The sequence below is a fragment of the Bacillus rossius genome, chromosome 1 (genome assembly GCF_032445375.1).
Source record: "Bacillus rossius redtenbacheri isolate Brsri chromosome 1, Brsri_v3, whole genome shotgun sequence".
NCBI classification, from domain to species: domain Eukaryota; kingdom Metazoa; phylum Arthropoda; class Insecta; order Phasmatodea; family Bacillidae; genus Bacillus; species Bacillus rossius.
The window spans coordinates 94,248,265-94,273,744 of record NC_086330.1 but is presented as its reverse complement, the minus strand read 5'-3'; the positions used below and the strand labels follow the sequence as shown (position 1 = coordinate 94,273,744).

The 25,480-nt window shown below is 38.0% G+C and overlaps 1 protein-coding gene across 2 annotated transcripts in view; it reads right to left on the bottom strand.

The window, feature by feature from the left end:
• Window positions 1-1,214: 1,214 nt before the first annotated feature.
• The window catches only part of LOC134540228 (uncharacterized), an 83,185-nt gene continuing 58,919 nt past the window's right edge, over window positions 1,215-25,480 (bottom strand). The window contains exons 1-6 of one of the 2 annotated variants that reach the window (XM_063382846.1): window positions 15,191-15,495; window positions 12,651-12,759; window positions 12,020-12,153; window positions 9,405-9,579; window positions 5,321-5,402; window positions 1,215-1,716 (exon numbers count right to left, since the gene is read on the bottom strand). In XM_063382846.1, coding sequence (XP_063238916.1) covers window positions 1,626-1,716; window positions 5,321-5,402; window positions 9,405-9,579; window positions 12,020-12,153; window positions 12,651-12,759; window positions 15,191-15,229 — 630 coding nt within the window. In that variant the 5' untranslated portion in view covers window positions 15,230-15,495 and the 3' untranslated portion in view covers window positions 1,215-1,625. Of the gene's footprint in view, window positions 1,717-5,320; window positions 5,403-9,404; window positions 9,580-12,019; window positions 12,154-12,650; window positions 12,760-15,190; window positions 15,496-25,480 lie in introns of those variants that run through there. The other variant, XM_063382854.1, reaches the window with a different exon arrangement.

Genomic DNA, 25,480 nt, shown 5'->3' with positions numbered 1-25,480 from the left:
TACTTATGAAAATAATTATGCGGCTAACAAAACTCAGTGGTTAGCAAACGGACCACTGGGACAAAAGACAAATCACAAGGAAGGTAAATATTAATACAATCTTACTTCGTAAGATTTGATTAGTCTATTATTCGAGTGAAAAACAGGACCCATGTGAAGTGGAACAGTTTCATTACAACTTGGTGACAAAACAAAGAATAGGCCTTGAAATTAAATGTTGACGATGAAACTAAATTATGTGCTCGATTGCAGAATAACAACAAATATTGGAGCAAAATTAATAACCAGAAAATTATTTAATTTGTGAACAGATATTAGGTCGTACAACAGTTTAGCTTTACAGGGACACAGTTTGATCTCTAGTAACGTCGAAAACCCACCTCGAGGATGTACGCCACGACTCGTAGTGATGAGAGTCATTGCGTGGATTATGCTAGTGGTCTGTAACTGATGTTACGAGACGAATACTAACAGCAAAGACATGCCATTACAGTCTCTTCTGGAAAATTATATAATTTTTGATTAGCGGTTTAAATCTTGACTTGAATTCCAAACTGAATATGCTCCGACCCTGAACTGTAGGTCTATTCATTCCAATGTATCAACGTTATCGAATTAGAAATATTTATTTCGTTGACTTCAATTTTCAACTATCGAACTCTTTCTAAAAACATAAGACGAATGTTTAAACCATGGTAAAAACATATCCGCTAATTTGTATACTAAAATCGTATATCTTAAGGTATACAAGTAAAATAAATCGACAATTTCTAACTTCAGGGCCGGTGCAAGGTTAATTGGCGCCCTAGGCGAAAAAAACTTAATTAGCCCCCCCTCCCTTCCCCCGCCCGGACACCCCAAAATAATTTTTTCCTTGCCTCAAAATACATCACGTAAGCCTAAGATTTTGTCAACAATGAAATGTAAGCAGGCTTGTTTTTTTTTTCTCTTTTACTTATTACAAATCATAAACAGGTCACCGTGGACTTTAAATAATTACTTATATCAATATAAACATTCCAAACTGTTACAAAAATCCATTTTCATCTAGTTTCAATAATCGTTAATCATATTATATCAGCTGTTATGTGTCGTGCTGCGCCGCCCCCGGCTACTTGGCGCCGTAGGCGGTTGCCTAGTTCGCCTATATGGACGCGCCGGCCCTGTCTAACTTTCAAAACTTAACATAGCATAGAACAAAACAGAGAAAAATTTCACATTGCCATAAAAATGTAATGACCATAGAAGATAAATACATCAAAGAAATAAATCTAAAAAGTTAGATAATTTGCATATCCATACAATGTTATATGAAACCTTGCCTTCATAATAGCCATCAACTATAAAACTAAGTTTTCGGAAATTCTTCTAAGAAGGGGGCTTTAGCCCGGGAAACGCCGGGTACTATTTCAGCTAGTATAAAATAACAAAGGAAACTTATAACTAGCCGTACATAAAACTTGAAAATCCTAGATAATACATACAGAGGTTAAGGAAACTGCACTGTAACAAATACATAAAAATTATACTCGCAATTGCAAGGTCAATTGTGAAAATATGTTACAAATTAAATTACTAATTACTTCGTTTTTATTTTAACGGAAGAATAGCCCTTATAAGTAATATTACAGATGGTTTCTCAAAAAACCCATGACTGCAAACATTCCCTGAGTATTCCAGTGAATGTTGTCCGTCCTTCTGCTGGCGCCCATGAACCTGTAAATAAACAAAGAATATCTCTCAAACAAGATGTATATTTTGGCAACAATAAGGTACGTACCTATAAATTGATTTCTAGGCTTTTCTTTTTCCTTTCAAAAAATGTTTTTGCCTTAGCGAATTGCAATCACTGCCCTGAGAAAAGAATCACTGTTAAGTGGCATACTGAGATTAGAGAAGTGCCTATGTGACATTATTAGTAACTCGATGACCATCCAGATTTGATGTTAATATCATTGAATTTATAATTGAAGCAGTATTAAAATAATAAACATGTATATCGATAACTACTTAAGTACAAAGTTGTTCCAGAAAACATGCCCACAGCTTGTCAAATAATTGTCATAACATGTTCGTAAGGAAGGAAATAAATTACAATTAAACAACTTTGTGTGCGTGACACGTACATTCACTCAAAACTCAGTTAGTAAATACATAATTAAAAATTCCAAACCAGGAAAAAATCGTGACCAATCCTAGCACTAATGGCAGCAATATTAGGAAGTACCTACGAAGAACTAGAGCCCACTCGTCACGACTTCAGTTTTCGTGCTGTCTCCTAGCAACTTAATTCACAAAACCTTAAAGTGACATTGCTTATGAGATTAATGAGAAATAAAATTTGCAAATTTACACAAATAATCTTTACACGTCATTACCGTTTGCATTTCAATAAGTGGTGAAAATTAGAGGAAATAGATTTTATTTAATAAATAAGTTTAGCCCAGTGTTCCTAAATCTTAATATATATAAATCCAGTGTCCTGATGTTTGTTTCCAGTGAACTCTTTACCAAATCAACCGATTTCGATGAAAATGGGCAATTATGTGTAATTTTTTCCAACTTGAGAGATAGGATAGTTTTTATTTCGATTAATGGTCTTAATAAATTATAATTAATAAAAACTCTATCAATGTTGTTTGGTGTTATTAATCGTCATGGAAACGGCAACAACGGGTAATTTTTTTCTTAAAGTAGAATGTAATTATGAATGTATCCACAGCTTATTTCAGGATAAGATAGGATAGTTTTTTATTTCGATTAATGGTCTTAATAAATTATAATTAATAATTAACTTATTATCAATGTTGTTTGGTGTTATTAATTGTCATGAAAACGGCAACAATAGGTAGTTTTTCTTCTTAAAGTAGAATGTAATTATGAATGTATCCACAGCTTATTTCACTTATAATTGTTACATTGTTAGATTTTTTTTCACTTTTATCGACATATGGTCTCATTACCAAGGTAAATATTAATATTAATATATCACTCTGTGTTCAGCCCGGGTACTGCAGCTAAAAATTATTTACATGGCAAAACAACGTTTGCCGGGTCAGCTAGTAAAGTTCATAAAACAGGAACTTATACCAGCTTCGATAAATAGTGAAATAAATTTCACATTTAACAAAATGAAGTCTAAATCTTTAACTGACTTAAAAAAAGGAGGAGGTTCTCAATTCGTCCGTATGTTGTTGTTTTTAGGTAGATTTAAAAGAAATACTACATACATATTGTAGCCGTATCCATGATGCGAATTGCGGGACATGTTTACATAATTTTTCGTTTCATCGTCACCTCAAAAGTTATATATAAATAAATATATAGTTCTTCTGTATGTGTGTATACTATCAGCACTATCAGCAGCTAAAATGGTTCGAAATCACAGAAAGACGCAAAATGCGCACACTTATTCTTGCTTACAGGGTATTGAAGCCAGGATAACCTCATTATAAATGTCAGCCAGTATTAATTACGTAAACATTTACCATAGTCATGACACACGATCCACACACAACTCTATGCTGGTTATTCTAGTGCACTCATACAAATGTCTATCGGGATATTTTGCAACCACGAGTAGAAGGCTCTGGAATGAATTAGACCAGGCAACAAGACAATCAAAAAACCTATCTTCCTTGAAGCACAGGCTGAAAAAAAACATCTTTGGAACATCTACTTACCATGGTCACTTCGCGGCTACCATATATATATATATATATATATATATATATATATAAACTTTTGAGTAGACGATGGTTTTGGGGTCTATGGACCATGAAACGAACAACTAAATAAAAATTTTCCAGAAGTCGCGCCTTCGTAACGGCTACAGTACGTAGTATTTCTTTGAAATTTACCTAAAACAAATACATAACTACTTAGTTGGTAAAATACTAAATAATTGGTGTCGACATTCAATGCTGAATGCATTAAGTAGAGGCAAAATATTGAAAATATTTTCGCTGTTGTGAATACAAGGCAATGTTTAATCCATAACTTTTTAATATCGGTGAACATATAATATGGTGTTCTGTGCATTGGGTTTTTGAAGTTTACCAGGAATTTATAAAAGTATCAAAATCATTTCCACTTTGAAATCTACCTACGCCTGTAGGCTATGCCGAAAGGGATTTTTTTTGTATGTTTGTTACCCGATTTCTCCGCCAAATTGTGGACCGATGTTCAATATTATTTTTTTGTTTGAAAAGGTATTCTCTCGAGATGGTCCCACTGTCAAAAAGTCAGAATCTGATGAAATAACACGTGAATCGAGGAAATCCTCCAAATTTATAGGCATTAACGATGTACTTTTTCAACTGTATTCCTCTTTGCCTTCGTGCAGGCTGCACTTTTAGTAGGCCGGTCATGGTGATATGTTTGCAACATCTTTTTTTTTTTTAATTTTGTTGTTTAAATTCCATTTCATTTGGTGTACGTGACTCCATGAGCTAGTTCATCCAGACACAGGTAGGACACGACTAACACGGACCGATACTGGTAGGGAATCCACAATGGTCTATATAATGAAGAACAATAACAGGATTTACCTGTTTTAAATTTCTGGGAAATGTGGGAAACCGAAAGTAGAATAGCAGGAATGAAATAAATTAAATTTATTATATTTTTCAATTTTTAATGAGCAGTACATTAATTAAAATGTTTACTTGATTTATTTTTACTAATGGAGGATAAAAAGAAAAGAAAATTAAGCATTTAATATTAAAATGATATTATGTTCAGCAAAAAAACGACTTCAAAAATATACCTTAATTTACGAACTTAAACTAAAAAGTAGAAAATGAATCATATTTTAACAAAAGAAAACAAATTAAAAATAATACCTATACTAAAAATAAAAGTGCACTAAAAAGTGAAAAATAATTCCTTTTTTAATTTACTTCTGTTTACTTCAACATATCCTTTGTTTCTATAACTCTAATATATTTTGAATTCGGTACCAGCTTACTAATAAGAAAGTGGTGTAAATGGATGAAGAAGGCAAAAAGCATTTTCTTGTCTCTCTACTAATAACTGGGAATCGCTGCACTATCTGTACATTCCTGGGCTTAATAAGTATATGTCTAATTTTCGATTGTAAGTTTATTTGTAATTGCGTTGAAGCTTTAGGCAGTTATTTTAATTTATGGATCAGTACATCCGTTTACAAGTATTTTTTTTAACGAAATTGCTAACCGATAGTAGAAGCTCGTGGGAGGATGGAAAATACATATCAGATTTGAAGATGAGTCATAATCCGCCTGGTATTACTACACGAGCAATAAATTAATAACATTTTCAATTTTTTTATTCAACTTACCTTTCGAAGAACTCCAACTTCACCGATCCATCCCATGTGCGGAATATGGCTTCCACATTCAAGACACGGAAATTCATACTTTCTGAAACCAAAATAGCACATTTGTAATTAATAATATGATTGAATTATTTTCTTACCCTGAAATACATCTAGGTCCAATATTAGGAGTCATTAAATTTAAAAGTTTGAACACAAAGTAAATTTACAATATGATTAACATAGTTTAAGGAAGTAAACTTTAACGACACATTTTTTTTCCGTGTGGGCAAATAATTGACCTTGTCAAACATATTTCTAAAAACCAATAAAATATAATTCCATCGGAAGGAACCCACTTGACTTAAGCACATGTGATGTAAACTCAATAAGGCTATATTCCTTAAAAATAAAATACTATAAAAATTTCATTTATCTATTTGTGAACACCAAAGAATTAAATTCTAGCCTTGTATGACATGTGATATGAACAAGAAAAAAGTTAATATATATGTGTTAATTTCAACATTATCCAACACTCATGTTTTTAAGAACAAAAAGTAACTTTTGTTTATTGAAAAGTTCGGCTTTCGCAGTAGCTACTCCTTCGACAGTACACCAATTAGTACACCTCACCCAGTGGCGAGGCGTGAAGTTTACATGAGGGGAAGCAACAATTCCGTTCACATCAAAACATGATTGGGGGGGGGGAGGGGGGGGGGTCCGGGGGCCCTCCCCCAGGAAAATATGGAATTCAAGGTATAAAATGGTGCTATTTAAGTAGTTTTCTTAACTGAACATTGACTATTCCACAAGTAGAAAAATTGACATTTTTTTTAAGTAAATTATTTTTAAAAAATAATGTTTGACTTACATTATTCTGATAGTAAAATACCTACTCTGCATTACTTATATACTAAGTGGGAGTGTAGTATCATCGATATCTGGTACAAAATATATAAACAGACAACACATGGCAAAGTAAGTACTTAAAATAAAAAGAAGAACCTCATAAAATCGTACTAGAATAGTAAAAATTAAATCTTGGTATTTTTCGTACCAACACAAAAGAAATTATTTTCATACGTGATCACAAACTCTGTTAACTGGTACGTGTACCAAGAATCTGGCACGTCAATCATTCCTGAAACGCCACGATTTTTTTTCCTAGCCTAAATTATTCTAAGTGTGTAAGGGGAGGGTCCAGGTTAGGGGAGGACCTAAGTGTGTCTCAGGCCGAAGCCTATACACTCTACCATGCGGGTTTTTAACCATGCGGGACAAGGGCGCGTGCATCGTGTGCTATTGGGGTTTACTGGCCAGCCATGGCTGCGATTGGCGCCATGACTGACGCCCCATTGGTCGCCTAGTTTAAAAGCTAGCTAATGTGACCCAGGTAAAACCTGCATAGACACAGGGAAAACCCTGGGCCGGGTCATGTGGGTACTCCTGGGTTATTATTAACCAGGGGTGCACGCGCCCCCAGGGGCGGGCGACTTCACTCGTCAGCCCAGCCCAGCTGCCCAGGCAGCCACAGTTAAACCAGATGTGGGCAGACGAGCCAGTAAACCGGCTCGAACTGCGGGCGCACGGGGCGAAAGGCAGCCTGACATTGCGCCATCTTCATCTTCCTTCTTCCAGTCAACAGCCAACAACCTTTCAAGCCAGGGTGGGGGTAATTCGTTCAGGCGAATTAAGTATCTTGCGAGTCTGACCCTCTTGTCCTCCAAAATCCCGGGACGGTTGAAGGTCGCGCCGCCCAGGTTACCACTGGCTCCAACAGGGCCCCAACTTAAAGGCGCCGCCATCTCTTCCTTCAGAGTTACGATGCTGTTCAGTTCCGTTGCACGCGCGGCAGTTCACAGCTCCGCAATTTCCAGCCCGCAGTTCGTCTACACTTCGCATTTAGGGCACATCGAGCTCCCCTGCGGTGCCTTCGCCGACAGAACTGCTTTCTGCCACGCGCCGAGCTGCATTCAGGCTACCTTTCATCCCGATAGCCGTAATAACGACTCCACAGGCCGGCCATTGGTCCGCGGACTGCTATTGGTTATTCACAGTCACCCCAGCGAGATTGCAACTCTCAAGCTGGAATCCCGTATCCGCCAACCGCGGGACGCGTATGCCCACAAATCCCCCACGCACTGCCAGCCAACAGCCCGCGGGAGAGATGCGCGCGCCCCGAGAGACGACCGCCGACTGAAACGCGACCTCGCCACCTGCCCTGCCGAACTGTGGCGGACATAGCCGAAGCAGTCGGCGGAAGAATTCCACCGTCTGCTTCGGCCATGTTCGCTTCAGTTCGGCAAGAAAGCGCTACCTTCGTAGCTTCTACCACGTGTTTTTACAGCCAATCCCCTCCCTGAACCATTGTACCATGCCACCCCCCCTTCCGAAAGGAAACTACTGCGGCAGCCTTCCTGTTGAAAGCGGTTCTACCAGCGCTTCTAAACCTAGCAACGCTTCTAAAACAGCATGTTTTGTGTGTCAACAAGTTGTTTTCTTATAGCGCACACCGCACAGTACTGGGTCCCAAGAAGATAGTGTAAAAAATACATACACCTAACGGCACGAGCCAAAGTAAAATACTATTCTGAATAAAATATTTCTTTAAAAAATACAATGTCTGGAAACTGCCTGGGCAAGCACTGCTTGCCTTGCTTGCCCTGACGAGACGCCACTGACCTCACCGATGAAATTTCATGCGATTTCAACGTACAAGACTTTGTCGTTGCGACGTTTCCGGGAGTAGGAAAAACCTTCGACACAGTATTTCATGCGGGGCTAAGCTACAAACTATACTGAACAGAATTCCCGGACTGTTATATTAAAGTAGACGCGTTCTGCCTAGCAGACAAAACCTTCAGAGTGTCAACTGAAGGAGCCACGTCTGATGTCAAATAAATAAGAGCAGGAGTGTCACAGGGCAGCATTTTAGGCCCTGTCCTCTTTAGCTTTTATGTAAGCGACATGCCGCACCCAGCGCATCGCTTAGTTAAGCTTGGTTGCTATGGAGACGACAATACTGTATAGCAGATCCCACAACTCACAGAAAGGCACCAAACATATTGCAGGCTACACCCCCTGCATTTGAACAGTGTTGCACAACCTGGAGAATTAAACACAATTCAGTCAGATACTATTGTGTTTACACCCAAAAACCTTCCATCTGTCGATAACAGGCCACAACTGCGTCTGTTTCACGAACACATCCCACACGAAGACGTAAAATACTAAGGCGTCTACATCGACCGAAAACTGCTCTCGCGTCATCATTTAGACATCAAGAGAGCACAAGTTCAGGGTAGAATCAAGTAGAATGAGCACTCTACACCCTGTGGTGAGTCAGCGATGTGAAGGTACAGTAAAAAATTGTTTACTACTTTGCAAACTACTCATACGCCGCATAACAACGTATTCGGCACCTGTTTGGGCAACTGCACCCAACACTTACTTATTGAAAATGCAGGGAAATCAGAACAAGTGTATTCAAACCCCACAGACACTCCAAGGTACCGCCAAGTAGAAGCAATACATAGTGAAACTGACACCGAAAATGAGCAAGACAACAAAAAATTATTACAATAAATGCGTAAATATTTTAAACCCTCATGTTTCCTCTCTGGGGAATTATGACCCAGTAGCAACACAACCGCCCGAAATAACTACTGGTACACCGGCCGCCGTAGTGACGTGTGATTGGCCTAGCAGTCTGCCGGTGTTTCCTTGGATAGAGTATGTCACATGCATAAACACGCTATGTTCTGAAATGTCCCCCACCCCCAAAAAAACTTGGTGAGGTTTTTTTTTGTTTTAAAATTTATTGAGGGATATTTATTGATATTGAAATTGGGTAGTTGTAGATGGATAAACTGTTGAAGTTAATGGTCATTATTTCAACATCATATTTCCCCAAGTTAGGAATGTTAAAAAGCTGGACTGTCAGTTAATAGTTCCAATTGGCTCTGAATGCCCGAATATTATAACTATACGCAAAGCATCTACAAATTTACTACAATTTGGCTAATGTGTGCTTCGTCCTATATACATACAAATGAAATGATTTGCAATTACTTTTAAAAAAGGGTTCAACAGGGTTGAATATTACCTGCCATTCTCTGCATTTTGTAGTTTAGCCACACGCGGTACCGCTCCTCCCTGCTGCTCGGGTGGAAGCGCGGTACCGGTGGCAGAAGCATCACAACCACATGGCACTGCCTCTCCTTCAACATTCTCAGCAGGATCCTAAAATCCCTTGCTGTGTGGTCTGAGCGTGTGCCTTTCTGCAATACCATATTATTTAAGTTGTATTTTGCATTAATAATTTTAACAAACGAAGCAGTTTCTAAAGAAGCATTGAAACACATCTTATACACCTTATATATAAATATATATATTTTAGGTAGCCATGAGTCACATGTACCTATGTTTTAATAATAATAATAATAATAATAATAATAATAATAATAATAATGTATTTATTGGTAGCTTTAACCACTTTCTGCAATAACTTCAAATATTGAGAAATTACAAATATAGAATGACATAAACAGATGATAACTAAGTATTAAGATATAGAACAAATTTAAATTTTAACTACATTTTCAAATATACGTACCTATTACAACAATTTAACCACAGCCAATTTAAAAGCAATAAAAATTACGCATAAATATACATACGAAGTAAAGTTATTAAACATGTAACCAATCCAGTATTGCCAAATCAGGATAATGAAAAGTAATACATTGAAACCAATCATCTACACATTCGCACACGGATTCAAGAAGTAGGGTAGCCGCGAAGTGATCATGATAAGCGGATGTTCCAAAGAGGTTTTTTTCAGCTTGTGCTTAAAGCAAGATAGGTTTTTTGATTGACTTATCACCTGGCCTAATTAATTCCAGAGCCTGCTACTCTTGGTTGCAAAAGATCCTGACAGACTTTTGGATGAGTGCACTGGAACAGGCAGCTTAGAGTTGTGAGTAGATCGTGTGTCATGGCATGGTAAATGTGTAGGTAATTAACACTGGCTGACATGTAATGAGGTGATCCAGGTTGCAGTACCTTGTAAGTAATGGTAAGTGTGTGCATTTTGCGTCTTTGAGTGAGTTTGAACCAATTTAGCTGCTGATAGTGTTGGGTAAGATGATCTGGGAATTTAAGGTTGAAAATATATCTTAGGCAGCTATTTTGAAGTTTCTGGAGTCGCTTTGCTAGTTCATCTGTCAGATCAGGAAATAGAACATCGCAATAATCAAAGTGAAGCATAATTAATGTCTGGACAAGTATAGTTTTAAAACTAGGGAAGAGAAAATTGTTTAACCGTCGTAAGTAGTGAAGAGAGAAATGCACTTTCGTGCTAATTTGCATTATCTGATCTTTCCAAGTTAAGGTTGTGTTTATAAGGACATCCAGCTTTCTCACAACAGTAATGTACTTCCTTTTTACCTGTCATGTACATGTACTCATAAAGAAAATATAGACCAGTTTAGAGATGTTCAGACAGTCAACTGACCAGGAAAATCTAATTCAATGTTCAGAGCGTATTTCAATTTTATCTCACTGTCACGTTGAGGGGATAGTGACTTGGCAAAGGTACCTAAGTTACTGATTTTTTTTCACATTAGTTGGCATGCTGGTCACCTACCTATTAGCATTTCGCTACCGACCTATCACAACGCTTTACACCCAAAAATCTTCCATCTGTCGATAACAGGCCACATAGACGATGGTTGTTATCTGGTTCTTGAATGTATAGCAAGTTTGATTTGTCCAAAAAATGGGAACGGTTGTATTTATTAATATAAAGTTTAGAATGTATTAAACTTTTCTACTCGCTATAAATATGAGTTAGCCTACCTAGTGTTTTCTGAAGGATGCTAGGAATGCTGAAAATTATTTGTTGTTAACGAAAAGCGAACAGTGTCGTAGAAATTGTAATTGCGCGCAAATCTAGGTGCATTACCGTGCTATGCGAAGACGGGTGGTAAGAAGGTAAGTATGATTAAGTGAGTGTAGATATATTTACCATTAGCCATGGTGTTCATCAAAGCTTTTTGCTGGAGAAACTTCAATATCCTGACTAAATCCACTTTTAAATAACATTGACTTACATTGAATTGCTGGAAACCTCCCGGCAAAAAGTAATGAATTAAAGATGTTACCTTTAAGTGACGAATAAAAGTAAGAAACATGTTGTATTACGACAACTGAATGTGACGCATGTCATGAGAACCGTTACACAGTACTTAACTGTTCGATTTTTCGTCACCATGTAACATAGTGATGAAGTAAAAATATTTGTTTGTAAGTTACATTTTTTAAGCTTATTTTAACTCCAACATGTAAAAGCATAAGCGTGCATGTGAGGTGCTCGTGCTATCTTAAACTCGCCTTATTCCGGAGGCATTAAATATCATTAGAGACCCGTGAATTTCGCGGATTCATTTCGTGTTATGCTAAAATTCAAATAATTATACCTTAGTGCTGCTTCTGTCATTGGTTCTCTGTTAATCTGGAGGACTGAGGGCCAATTAGAGACCCTCACTCATAGAAATGTCGAATCACAGGCCACCCAGTCGAGACGACTCACAAGTCAACAGCCAATGAACAGTTGGCATTTGCCCGAGTGTGTAGAGGATATTGGAGTATATCCTGGAGGTCATTGAATATGCGAAATTCACGGGTCTCTACATGGACTTGGTCAGGAACTGTACTTACCAGGATATCGTTGAGCCCCACCATCAACAAGACGCGCACAGCTGTAAGCGACGACCTGTTCTTTTTTAATTTCTCGACGCATGACTTCACGGTCGCTCCTCCAGTACATTCATAATACTTTTGTTTTCCCCTCTCTAGAAAAGTAGAATTTATGTTAGAAAGAAATAAATTACAAAGAATGCAATTTCATACAACTAAAAGTTGGGTAAATTAAAAAAGTATGAATTACTGTGTCAAAAAGTTACACATAATAATGATTGAAATAGTAGACTTGTAATTTTGTCATAAAAACAATATACCTTTTTTTTAATCGAGCAACGAATTTTTTTTTTTTTTTTTTTTTTTTTTTTTTTTAAAAACAGTTAGTGTAACCATGCTTCTTCTGAAAATCATACCCGAAGCCGCCCTTCACTCTGTTAGGTTGTAATTGTAGATTTTAAATAAGTGAACAAGTTATTGCTTGCAAACCATACTCATGTTGATTAATTTCGTATACTTGGCCGTGCTTTTTGTACCCTAAAAGACTTTACGTTTTGGAAGCCACAATTTATTTATTATATTTCTTGTTACATCGTCACACGAATAATAAGGAACATTCACAAAAAAAAGGCACGCCTAAGATTCAACTTACTGTTTGTCTCAATTCTGACCGAGAAGCCTTGACTCGTCTCAATGTATCTCCCCAGTCTTGCCAACATCGACGAGCCCAGGAAGTTGTACCCCATGAATGTTCTTGCTTCCTATAAAAAAAAAAACAGATATTTCTGTTAGCCTTAACATATACATGTATATATACTAACACAGCTAAGTGTCACTGTACATTCTGATTCTAGAAAAAATATTGTATTGCAATTAATACAATAGGCAATTCATAAATTTCCGTTGTAGTGGACTAATGGATACTAGAAACCACTGTTTGAATTTATGAGTTTGTGTATAAGTTGCATTTCCGTGGTAGTGGACTAATGAATACTAGAAACCACTGTTTTAATTTATGAGTTTGTGTACAAGTTGCAATAGGCCTACAGCTTGTTTATCCCAGTAGCAGCGTCTCGTGAAGAGTGACGGAATACTGAAAGTAGGTATTTTATATTCATTTATATGTTAAACAAAGTAAACATAGCACCAACTGTGAAAATTATTGTGGGAAAATTCTTTCTCATAGATGAATAAATTGTTTTTCATTTTGGTTTTTCATTAAATTATAAAACTTGCGCTGATAAGACTTAATTATCTTCTACTTAATACTTTTCTTTTGGAGCACTAAAAATTAATATACGTACACAATTCACATCGTTAAATTCTTGAAAGTTTAATTAATAGCTTTTGGAGTACACGTTGTTGACAGCTTGATGTAGCAATTAAATAAAGATTGTGTAGTGTAAAAATACATTCAAAATTATTGCAAAAAACCAATTATTATAAATTATCACCTAGTTCACAATATTTTACAAATAAAAATGTGTTATCGTGCATGCACGTCGAGATATGATAGGATATTTTTACTGATTATTTTATGCTTTGCTTGAAATATCTATTTGAAATAATACAAATATAAATATTTATTAGTTTACCATGAGACATGGCAAATGGAGACGTTTACTTGCCAGATATGTCCTTCGGTAATTTATCAACATTATATATAGACTATTTATGGTTTAAAGTATAGCAAGGCGTTAGGAGGTAAGAAACTCGCATATCACAGAAAAGCTCCTATAGATATAATTCGAGAAATGGTTGTTACTTACGCACTTTTCACAACGACAAGGAATCTGTAAAATGCAATTGGGGATGGAGGTACAGGTTAGCAGCAGTTCTTCAACTAACTTGGTGTACAGTATTTGTTCTCTTCTGCTCTATAAAAATATCACCAAAAGTGTAAAAGTACTGTTGCTATGTTTGGTAAATACGTCATAGCTGATAGTGTAATTTTATCTGTAATATGTAAGTTTTCAAATGCCTGCATGTGCAAATTTGACACAACTGTTTGTTAATTTAACTGCATTATTGAGTGTAGTTCATTAACAATGAACACTGTAGATATGTACTTCTTCCTAAATTTTTATAAGTTTTATTATTTACAGCTATGAATGGCAAACATGTAATTGAGAACAATTGTTATCAACTCCAATTTTAATACCTGTAACTTTCTGGTTGAATTAACGAAATATCGAATTCGTTATAAGTTCACCATCAAACGGCCACACCAAAAAAAATTAAGCAATTGAAGTACTATTATCGTAATTCAATGTAAACTTAATGGGGTTTATCTCTATAAATTTCAAAAAACTTTATACTTTTTAAGTGCCTTTTTAGTTTGAGAAATAAATCTTTTGCACTTTTACAGTGATGTAACCTATTACTCACGTGACCAGATATGTCTTGGTTTGGGCATGTGAGTAGTGTATGCAAAAACTTAAAAAGCATTCTCTGTACTTCACTCATATCAATAATGTCCCTTCTCAAGAATGCTCGCATGAAGCTAAAACTGTAGAAGAGCAAAAATACCACTTCCTAACACCGGTGGCGCCGCTAGACAAAACAAAGAAAAAGTTACATGGAGTGAGCTGAATTAATGTATGAGTATATGATTTTTTTTATAACTTTCATAGTGTTGCCAGATGACTCTGCGACTCTGGATAAAGACAACACATGCGTAAGGAAATAATTACGAATTACTAAACTTGCAATAACTTGTGAAACGTTTTTTAGGCGCGAGGCCTAACGCCGCCACTGCCTACCTGTCTCCGCGAAGTGATTTAATGTTGATACGTTATAACTAATTTGTACAGAAGCATGTAAAATTATAAATCTACATTTATTAATTCGTGTGGAATTAGATGTGATGGTTATGGATATTAGTAACAAGAAGAAAGAGTACAGGAGATGGAATAAAGGTCGACTGCATCTTACCGCAAGTAAAGGAAGGAAGAAAATATTAGTTAATGGGAGATAAGAAATAATCTAATACCTTTAACTGATTTTTTTACTTATTTACTTTTCATAAGAGACCAACTATACTAAACAAGTGTTAACTATTCTCGGCTTGTCTGTTTTCTTTCTATGCGTTTATGTATGCAAATCAAGACACCAAACAATATCTATACACATGCACACGAGTTTGTGAAAGAATAGCGCCGGACAAAATAAATACATATTTATACACATTACCCTGACAGCGCGACCGCGGCGAAGCGACTCAAAACCCATATGATATTTTCAACAGCCAACACAATCCAACTTCATCACATGTCATCGCATTTCCGACCAGTCAACAAGATTAGAAGCAATACAATTTCTTTTATTTTTTGTTTATGTCGACTGACTGGCATGATAAGAAAAACACAACACAACAATACAAAATAAAATTCCGCGTGGGTTACACGATTCTGGTAAAGTTTAGTATAAAAATATCATTTCATATTTAAAAAATTCATTATATATACACATATACAGTCCCTCATCATGATATCTCTGGAACCATAAGACCTAGAGAATTTAAATTTTGCAGGAATATTCCTTTCGCCGGGTATAGGTCAGCTAAGAACGGATTTTACGAAATTCCACCCGCAAGGGGGGTTGCGGGGGCGTTCATTACAAAAAAAAAATACCTTTTTCAAACTATAGCTGTTATAGGCATAAAACTTGGCCAGAATATTATTTTTGGTATGTTAAAATTTACCAAGACCGAGCAATTATGGGTCCTCAACCCCCCCCCCCCCCCCCCCACACAAGGGGTTAAAGCCCCAAAATTTCTAAAATTTCAAAAATATCTATTTGGAGTGTTTCCGAGCCATTCGGGGTCCTCAACCTCCCCCCCCCCCCCCCCCTTTCCTGGTACAAAGCTCCAATAAATCGAAAATTTCAAAAATATCTATTTGGAGTGTTCCGAGCCATTCGAAGACCACAACCTCCACCTCCCCCTCATCAGGGTTAGGCCCCAAAAATTCAAAAATTTTGAGTAAATTGAAATAAAATTAGGTCAATATGAACTAAAAAGTAAAATAAAATTAAAAAAACTAAAAACACGCTTTAATTGTTGTACTAAAAAGTAAAAATAATAACTTCAAAATTTAAGTAATTTATTCCGAAGTGACCATGAACTACAACTATGTATAACGTAATTTTTTAATGAGTAAAAGATAAGAATCAAGTAATAACCAACACTATTAATTTTAATGAAAACAATTGTGGAGTGCTCTCTTCTTGCATTTTTATAATGACTGTTGTAACAAATAGACATCAGTGACTGTCCTAACAAATAGACAGTGACTCCATCCTAACGAATAGACCTTAGTGATAGAACATTTAAGACGACTGATATCAAGCTCTAACCTTAATAAATAAAAGTGTCAGTGTAAACGATGGCATAAACTTAGATAAAATAATTTAGACGAGAGTTTTAATTTTTTTATTGTATACATCATTAAAGGAGGAAAAGCGATCTCATAAAGACAAAATATATCTTCGATCACTCTGACACAAAATTTTTAACATCATATAATGAACCTACACTAAAAATTCAAAACAACTTTGCGCATAACTTCTGGAGAAAATTATATTCTTAAATAGTTAAGGACTGAAATGAGGTTGGAGCATGAATAGGACAGTGAATCTATTTCCTGACACTAAATTAATCCGCAAAATTCCGGGCGTCCAGCTAAAGACCAAGTAATTTCGTGGAGTTAGTCATTTGGTGGCAAGGTAGACTGCAAACATGTACACCTTTTCATAGCTTTAATGATTTGATAATGATCATTTGGACTCTCCTTTCCGTAAAAATGACTAAACGTACCGGCATGGGACTATCACCATTCAATACGGGATCGCATGTAGATGGCTCTAGGCAATTCATTTTTTGAATTCCGCAGACACTTGCCATTTTTTTTAAATTTCTAATTTTTGAAATATGTTTTCTCGCCAGCGGGTGGGATAAGGCTTGTTGTGTATATAAGTGGATAACATAGTAATGGAGTTCACTCTATGAAAAATTAATAAGAAAAGCGAGTTATAGGACCGAAATATGAAATTAATACATAGTGTTGTTGAAAAAATATGTATGGTTTGCTTTACTGACAGCCACACTCATGGCCACACAATTGGATGAATACCGTCGGGGTACCAAACCTTTGGCTAGGACGTTGAGACGTAAATCTAACATAACACAAAAGTAAAATCGATTAATGCACCTGAACTCTGATAATTGAATGACAAACGACGATGAAAGAAAATTTATTGAAAACAGACAATGTTTACAGATAAGTTTCCTGACCTGTTGTAATTTTTGTATGAATGTGGTTAGACATGTACTGATAGTATCCCATCAGCTGTATCGGTTTCGCATCATGTCATTATTGTTGGTGTCCCATGATAGAAATGTAAAGTTTGTAGATAAGTTATGAGTGCATATAAATTTGGTACAAAAAAAATAAAATTAATTAGTACATTAAAATTCTAATACGGTTCATAACACCGACATTTTCTTAATATTCACCCCTTTTAACTTACATGAATAGTCAAAAAAATGTTACATTATTTTAATGAAAAAAGGTTATGTAAAGTTAATATACTAAGTTAACAAATAAACCTTACGAATGTAACAGTTTGAATTCAAACATGTTCCATTTGATATTTTTGTCCAATACACTTATTACAATGCCTACTTGTCTTACTTTAATCTTTTAGTGATATCAGCATCATAAATATATCCCGAGGCATCTATTAATAAGAAATGTTTAACAAAAAACAAAACCAACTTCAAAAAAAACCAACAACATTTCAAGGCAAAATATTATGTTGTGTATGTAGGGTAATTGTGGACTGGTGACAAATGTGGTGTGTTGGCACCACTGTTTAGGAGGCGGAGTTGGTGTGCTTGTTATGTGGAAGACAGTTGAGTGATGGCGCATGATGGCGTTCGTTATGTATCATGTTGTGTTGTAAACTGGCAAATAAATACCTACAATAAGGAATAAAATGTGTAACAGTAAACTCAACATCTGGCGACGAGGATGGGATTGAAGTGCCCCAGTGCTTAATGCATGCGTCGGTTCGCCCTAGTATTTAATTAACGAGTCGTTATATCGGCATCTCCGCAATGGCTTCTTTGTTAGGCAACATAGAAGAATTTGATGTGGCAAATCCGCAAGGTTGGGATGCCTATGCAGAGCGTCTTGAGTTTTACATGCAAGCAAACGAGGTTATAGGCGAAGAGAAGAAACGTGCAGTGCTTCTTAGTGTGTGCGGTCCGAAAACGTATGCGGTAGTAAGATCGCTTAATTCTCCAGCTTCTGTGGCCTCCACATCATATGCGGATATTATGAAAATTTTGAAAAATCATTTCTCCCCTAGGCCGTCGGAGATTTACCAACGGTTCAAATTTCATCGTCGCGATCAAAAGGACGATGAAAGTGTAGCAGAGTACATTGCAGAATTGCGTAGGCTAGCAGAACACTGCAACTTCGGCGCTAATTTGGACCTAACTCTCAGAGATCGATTTGTGTGCGGGATGAAGGACGAGACAGTGCAACGTCGGCTATTAGCAGAAACGGCATTGACATTCGCACAGGCACAGGAGAAAGCCCTTGTTGCGGAGGCAGCAAACCAAAATACCAGAGACATCCGGGGGGCTGTGTCCAAGCCGGTGTACACTGACTACGTAGGGCAAGAAGCACCACAGGGTAATGGGGTGCAACAAGCAGCGGGGGTCGACAGGGTGAGCAAGGTTAAGCAACCTCCCAGATACAATCAAGGGGCAAGATGTACTGGATGTGGTGGACAACATTTACGAGCTGCTTGTCGGTTCAGGAACGTGGAATGCTATTTTTGCAAACGGCCTGGCCATCTGGAAAAGGTATGTAGACAGAAGGTACGTGAGATGAACTCTAAGGGTAATGTTCACACAGTGGAGGAAGTCCCGGAGGTGCAGTTGGGCACAGTGACAGGTAGTACTGAACCAGATATTTACAACTTATGGAAGATAACAGCAGCAGGATGTGAGGAATTGTGCACAACTGTATTAATAGATGGTCAGGCTGTTGAAATGGAATTAGACACAGGGGCTGCGGTGTCAATTATAGATGAATTGACTTTCCAGGCAATTTATGCAAACAGAAAACCTGCACTGTCTAGAACCACTTGTGTGCTGTATGACTATAGCAAAAATTCTATTGAGACATTAGGCTCGTGCAGGGTTCAGGTGACATATGGTGGGCGGAGGTGCATGCTTCCATTGATAGTTTCCAAGGGGCGTCATCGCTCTCTGTTGGGCCGAAACTGGATGCAACCGTTAGGGATTGAAGTGAAGGGGGTGTTAAAAGTAACGGGGGTGCTATCAGAGTTAGTCTCAGAATTTCCCGAGGTATTTAGTGAAGAATTGGGCGAATTTAAGGGACAGATTCCAACTAGACTCTAGTGTGGCTCCGGTGAGGTTAAAACCTCGTGCAGTACCATACGCCCTGCTACCGAAAATTGAAAAAGAACTGGAAAGATTAGTAACACAAGGGGTATATACGCCGGTCACGTACTCAGACTGGGCCACACCCATTGTTCCAGTCTTGAAGCCAAATGGTGATGTGCGAATATGCGCTGATTATAAAAGCACATTGAATAAGGCATTGAAGGAGGATCTATATCCTGTTCCACCAATCAGCCAACTGCTTGCAAAACTATGTGGAGGCAAAGTATTTGCATAAATTGATTTGGCACAAGCATTCCAACAGTTACGAGTGGATGAGAGTGCGGCAGCAGCGCAAACTATCATCACACATAAGGGGGCATTCAAAGTAAATCGTCTGCAATTTGGGGTGCGAGTAGCACCAGGGAAGTTTCAACGATTCATGGAAGACCTACTGGCGGGGCTAGAGAACGTCGTGCCGTACTTTGATGATGTACTAGTGAAGGGCACATCCATGGAAGAGTTGCTCAACAATGTGCGACAGGTACTACAGCGTTTCAGAGATGCTGGTATACATGTCAAGGCAGAGAAATGTGTGCTGGGGGCTTCAGAAGTTACATTTCTAGGCTATGTGGTGGATCAACATGGGTTACGGCCCACCCCCGACAAGGTGCAGTCCATTCACGATGCACCAACACCAGCAAACAGAGATGAATTACAGGCATATCTAGGTCTTCTTAATTTTTACCATGCATTTCTGTTGGATAAGGCTAGTGTAGCAGAACCTTTGCATCAGCTTTTGAAGAAAGACGCTCGCTGGGAATGGACCACGGTGCAGGATGCAGCTTTTGCGGCTACAAAGGCTCTGTTAACCTCAAACTCTTTACTAGCTCACTACGACCCACAAAAGCCACTTATATTAATGTGTGATGCATCTCAGTATGGAATTGGAGCTGTTCTTAGCCAACCGAATAATCAGGGGGAAGAAGTGCCAATTTGCTATTATTCACGAACCATGACGTCAACAGAGCGGAAGTATGCCCAAATTGACAAGGAGGCTTTAAGCATTATAGCGGGGGTCAAGAAGTTCCATAATTATGTTTATGGTCGGCAGTTTGAAATACGCACTGATCACAAACCATTATTAGGACTGTTCACGACTGATAAAGTCACACCAAACATAATCTCGCCCCGAATGCTTCGCTGGAGTGTAATACTAAGTGGGTACGATTTTGTGTTGGTGTACAAGCCAGGATCTAGTATTGCGAATGCGGATGGCCTCAGTCGGCTACCAAGAGCAACCCCAGAGATGGAGGTACCAGCACCCATGGAAGTGCTGCTTCTGGAAGTGTTAGATACTCCCCCCCTCAGGGCACATCACATTGCAGGTATGACTAGGAAAGATCCCATTCTATCTAGAGTTTGTTCGTGGGTGGGAACTCGTTGGCCAAGTGACAAGTTAGGGGAAGAATTCCAGCCATATGTGAGGCGGCAGCATGAGCTATCACTGCACCGTGGATGTTTGCTGTGGGGATCGAGGGTAGTCATCCCAAGTGAGGGCCGAAATCCCCTTCTGCGAACTTTACATGCTTGTCACCAGGGAGTAGTAAGAACAAAGGCATTGGCTCGCAGTTATGTGTGGTGGCCAGGACTGGACAAGGAAATCGAAGAAATGGTACAGCAATGCGAGGTTTGTCAGTCCACGCGCCATGCGCCACCAAGGGCCCCAAACCACCCCTGGGAATGGACCAGGCAACCATGGTCACGCCTACATGTAGATTTTGCTGGCCCTGTTCAGGGGCAGGTGTTTCTGGTCGTCGTTGACTCGTATTCTAAATGGCTAGAGGTGCTTCCAGTGCCATCCACAGATGCTAGAAGCGTTATCACAGCAATGAGGTCTTTGATGGCTACCCATGGAATTCCAGACACGATTGTGAGTGACAATGGAACAGCATTCAGTTCGGCTGCATTCACTACCTTTGCAGATAACAATGGGATCAGGCTTATTAAAGTTGCCCCGTACCATCCATCATCCAACGGACAAGCAGAAAGGATGGTACAGTCGGCAAAAGAGATGTTGAAGCGGATGAGCGGCAGTGACCTTTCACAGCGTTTAGCTCGGATGCTGATAACACAACATGTAACACCTACAGCAGTTACAGGGACAAGTCCAGCGGAACTGCTGATGGGGCGTCGGCTAAGAACATGCTTGGATAAAGTGCACCCAGATCTGGCAGAGGACATGAAGCAAAGACAAGAAGACAGCATGACTACATCTCCACCAAGGAAGTTCAGGCCACAGGACCTGGTGTACGTCAGAAACATGGGGCGTGGGCAGAAATGGTTGCCTGCTAGAATCATTGAAGTAACCGGTCCATTATCATACAAGGTAATCACCAATGATGGGGTGTTGATGAGGCGGCACATTGACCAGTTACGGTCCAGACATGCCCACCCTCCGGAAGAAGCCATAGAAATGACCCCATATGCAGGCAGTGAAGTAAGGTCACCAATGGCAGTAGAGGAAGAAAAGGACCAGGCCGTACAAGGCCAGGGAGCGGAGGAGAGAGCAAGTCAGGACCTACCACCACCGTCTCCAGGTGAAGAAGCAGACTTCAAAGGGTTTTCGCCAAGAGTACCCATGGCTGCAGAACAACAAAGCACCTTCCAGTCTCCACTAGCTGCAAGGGAAACAAGCGAAGCTCGTACACCAAAACGGACCAGACCGGCCAGAGAATCTGTTAAGCCAGGCTGGATGTAGGACTGTGTCATGTAAAAGGGGAGGGGTGTTGTGTATGTAGGGTAATTGTGGACTGGTGACAAATGTGGTGTGTTGGCACCACTGTTTAGGAGGCGGAGTTGGTGTGCTTGTTATGTGGAAGACAGTTGAGTGATGGCGCATGATGGCGTTCGTTATGTTTTGTGTTGTGTTGTAAACTGGCAAATAAATACCTACAATAAGGAATAAAATGTGTAACAGTAAACTCAACATATTACAACACCAACTCATCTCACAATACAAGCTCTTGTGACTTTTTGCTGTTGCTGCACTTTATTATAATGTAACCCTGCGACATTTTTTCCGGCTGAAGTTTTCTATGAGATCAGTGTAATCTAGAATGTTTGCCAACTCGTTTTCTATGAAGAGGAGGGCTAAAGATGATAGTCGATCTTGTGTCTTGGAGTTTCTTATATAAGTCTTAATAAGCTTTAACTTGGAGAAACTCCTTTCTGCAGATGCTACTGTCACAGGAATTGTACATATTATTCTCAATGCTATAAAAATGTTTGGGTATACATCTATCAAGCTATTTTGTACAATGTGCTTAAGAACTGAAAATGCATCGTCTTGACCGTGGTCAAGTAAATGCGCTGGACAGCAACAGCAAAACATGGCGCCATACTGTATGGGAGGGAATTCTACTACACACGCTGAAAACATCACTTTTTTAACATAATTTAACGAAAATAAAAGCATATAAAAGAAAGAAAAATGTATGAAATATACAACATAACAACAAATATGTACCATAATATTAACAAAAAAAGTTTTAAACAATAAAAAACTTAAATTGTTGAAATATCAAGATAAACACAGCCCATATATTTTACAAATTTCTTTATATATAAACGTCTCCAGGACTCATACCATGTATTGGCCGAACATCAGCCATGTACCAAATGAAAGCTGTCACCTTAATTAACAAAATATACTCATCAGAATGTTAGTCTGGGCCGACACTTTTAATGCCGACGGACAGCAACAAGATCGCGCGCCCAGTTTCACTTGCAGGCAATAGCTTCACCCGCCCATTACAGGCCTTGAAAAAACCATTTTACTTCTCCGTTAAAAAGTGAAATATGAAAATTCAACAACGAGGTCCTAAGTACAAGATATAAGGCTTTTTATTTAACCAAAAAATTTGTAATTTAAAAACATTTTTTAAAATTAATTAAGGTCAAACAAAGTTCATATTTCAGAAAATGGCATTATATTATAACGACTCCAGGACTCATACCATGTATTGGCCGAACATCAGCCATATACCAACTGAAAGTTGTCACCTTACTTAACAAAATATACTGTTCAGAATTTTTGTCTGGGCCGACACTTTTAATGCCGACGGACAGCAACTAGATCGCGCGCCCAGTTTTACTTGCAGGCAATAGCTTCACCCGCCCATTACAGGCCTTGAAAAACCCATTTTACTTCTCTGTTAAAATGTGAAAAATGAAAATCCAACAACGAGGTCCTAAACACAAGATGTGAGGCTTTTTATTTAAACTAAAAAATTTGTATTTTTAAAAACATTATTTAAAGTTATTTAAGGTAAAACAAAGTACATATTTCAAAAACTTGCATTATATTAAAACGACTCCAGGACTCATACCAAGTATTGGCCGAACATCAGCCATATACCAACTGAAAGCTGTCACCTTACTTAACAAAATATACTGTTCAGAATTTTTGTCTGGGCCGACACTTTTAATGCCGACGGACAGCAACAAGATCGCGCGCCCAGTTTTACTTGCAGGCAATAGCTTCACGCGCCCATTACAGGACCTGAAAAAACCATTTTATTTCTCTGTTTTAAACTGAAATATAAAAATCCACCTACAAGGTCCTAAACGCAAGATATGGCGCTTTGTATTTAATTTAAAAACTTAGTATTTGTTAATAGTATTATTAAAATTATTTAAGGTCAAAAAAGGTACATATTTCAAAAACTTGCATTATATTAAAACTACTCCAGGACTCATACCAAGTATTGGCCGAACATCAGCCATATACCAAATGAAAGCTGTCACCTTACTTAAAAAAATATACTGTTCAGAATTTTTGTCTGGGCCGACACTTTTAATGCCGACGGACAGCAACAAGATCGCGCGCCCAGTTTCACTTGCAGGCAATAGCTTCACCCGCCCATTACAGGCCTTGAAAAAACCATTTTACTTCTCCGTTAAAAAGTGAAATATGAAAATTCAACAACGAGGTCCTAAGCACAAGATATAAGGCTTTTTATTTAACCTAAAAAATTTGTAATTTAAAAACATTTTTTAAAATTATTTAAGGTCAAACAAAGTTCATATTTCAGAAAATGGCATTATATTATAACGACTCCAGGACTCATACCATGTATTGGCCGAACATCAGCCATATACCAACTGAAAGTTGTCACCTTACTTAACAAAATATACTGTTCAGAATTTTTGTCTGGGCCGACACTTTTAATGCCGACGGACAGCAACTAGATCGCGCGCCCAGTTTTACTTGCAGGCAATAGCTTCACCCGCCCATTACAGGCCTTGAAAAACCCATTTTACTTCTCTGTTAAAATGTGAAAAATGAAAATCCAACAACGAGGTCCTAAACACAAGATGTGAGGCTTTTTATTTAAACTAAAAAATTTGTATTTTTAAAAACATTATTTAAAGTTATTTAAGGTAAAACAAAGTACATATTTCAAAAACTTGCATTATATTAAAACGACTCCAGGACTCATACCAAGTATTGGCCGAACATCAGCCATATACCAACTGAAAGCTGTCACCTTACTTAACAAAATATACTGTTCAGAATTTTTGTCTGGGCCGACACTTTTAATGCCGACGGACAGCAACAAGATCGCGCGCCCAGTTTTACTTGCAGGCAATAGCTTCACGCGCCCATTACAGGACCTGAAAAAACCATTTTATTTCTCTGTTTTAAACTGAAATATAAAAATCCACCTACAAGGTCCTAAACGCAAGATATGGCGCTTTGTATTTAATTTAAAAACTTAGTATTTGTTAATAGTATTATTAAAATTATTTAAGGTCAAAAAAGGTACATATTTCAAAAACTTGCATTATATTAAAACTACTCCAGGACTCATACCAAGTATTGGCCGAACATCAGCCATATACCAAATGAAAGCTGTCACCTTACTTAAAAAAATATACTGTTCAGAATTTTTGTCTGGGCCGACACTTTTAATGCCGACGGACAGCAACAAGATCGCGCGCCCAGTTTCACTTGCAGGCAATAGCTTCACCCGCCCATTACAGGCCTTGAAAAAACCATT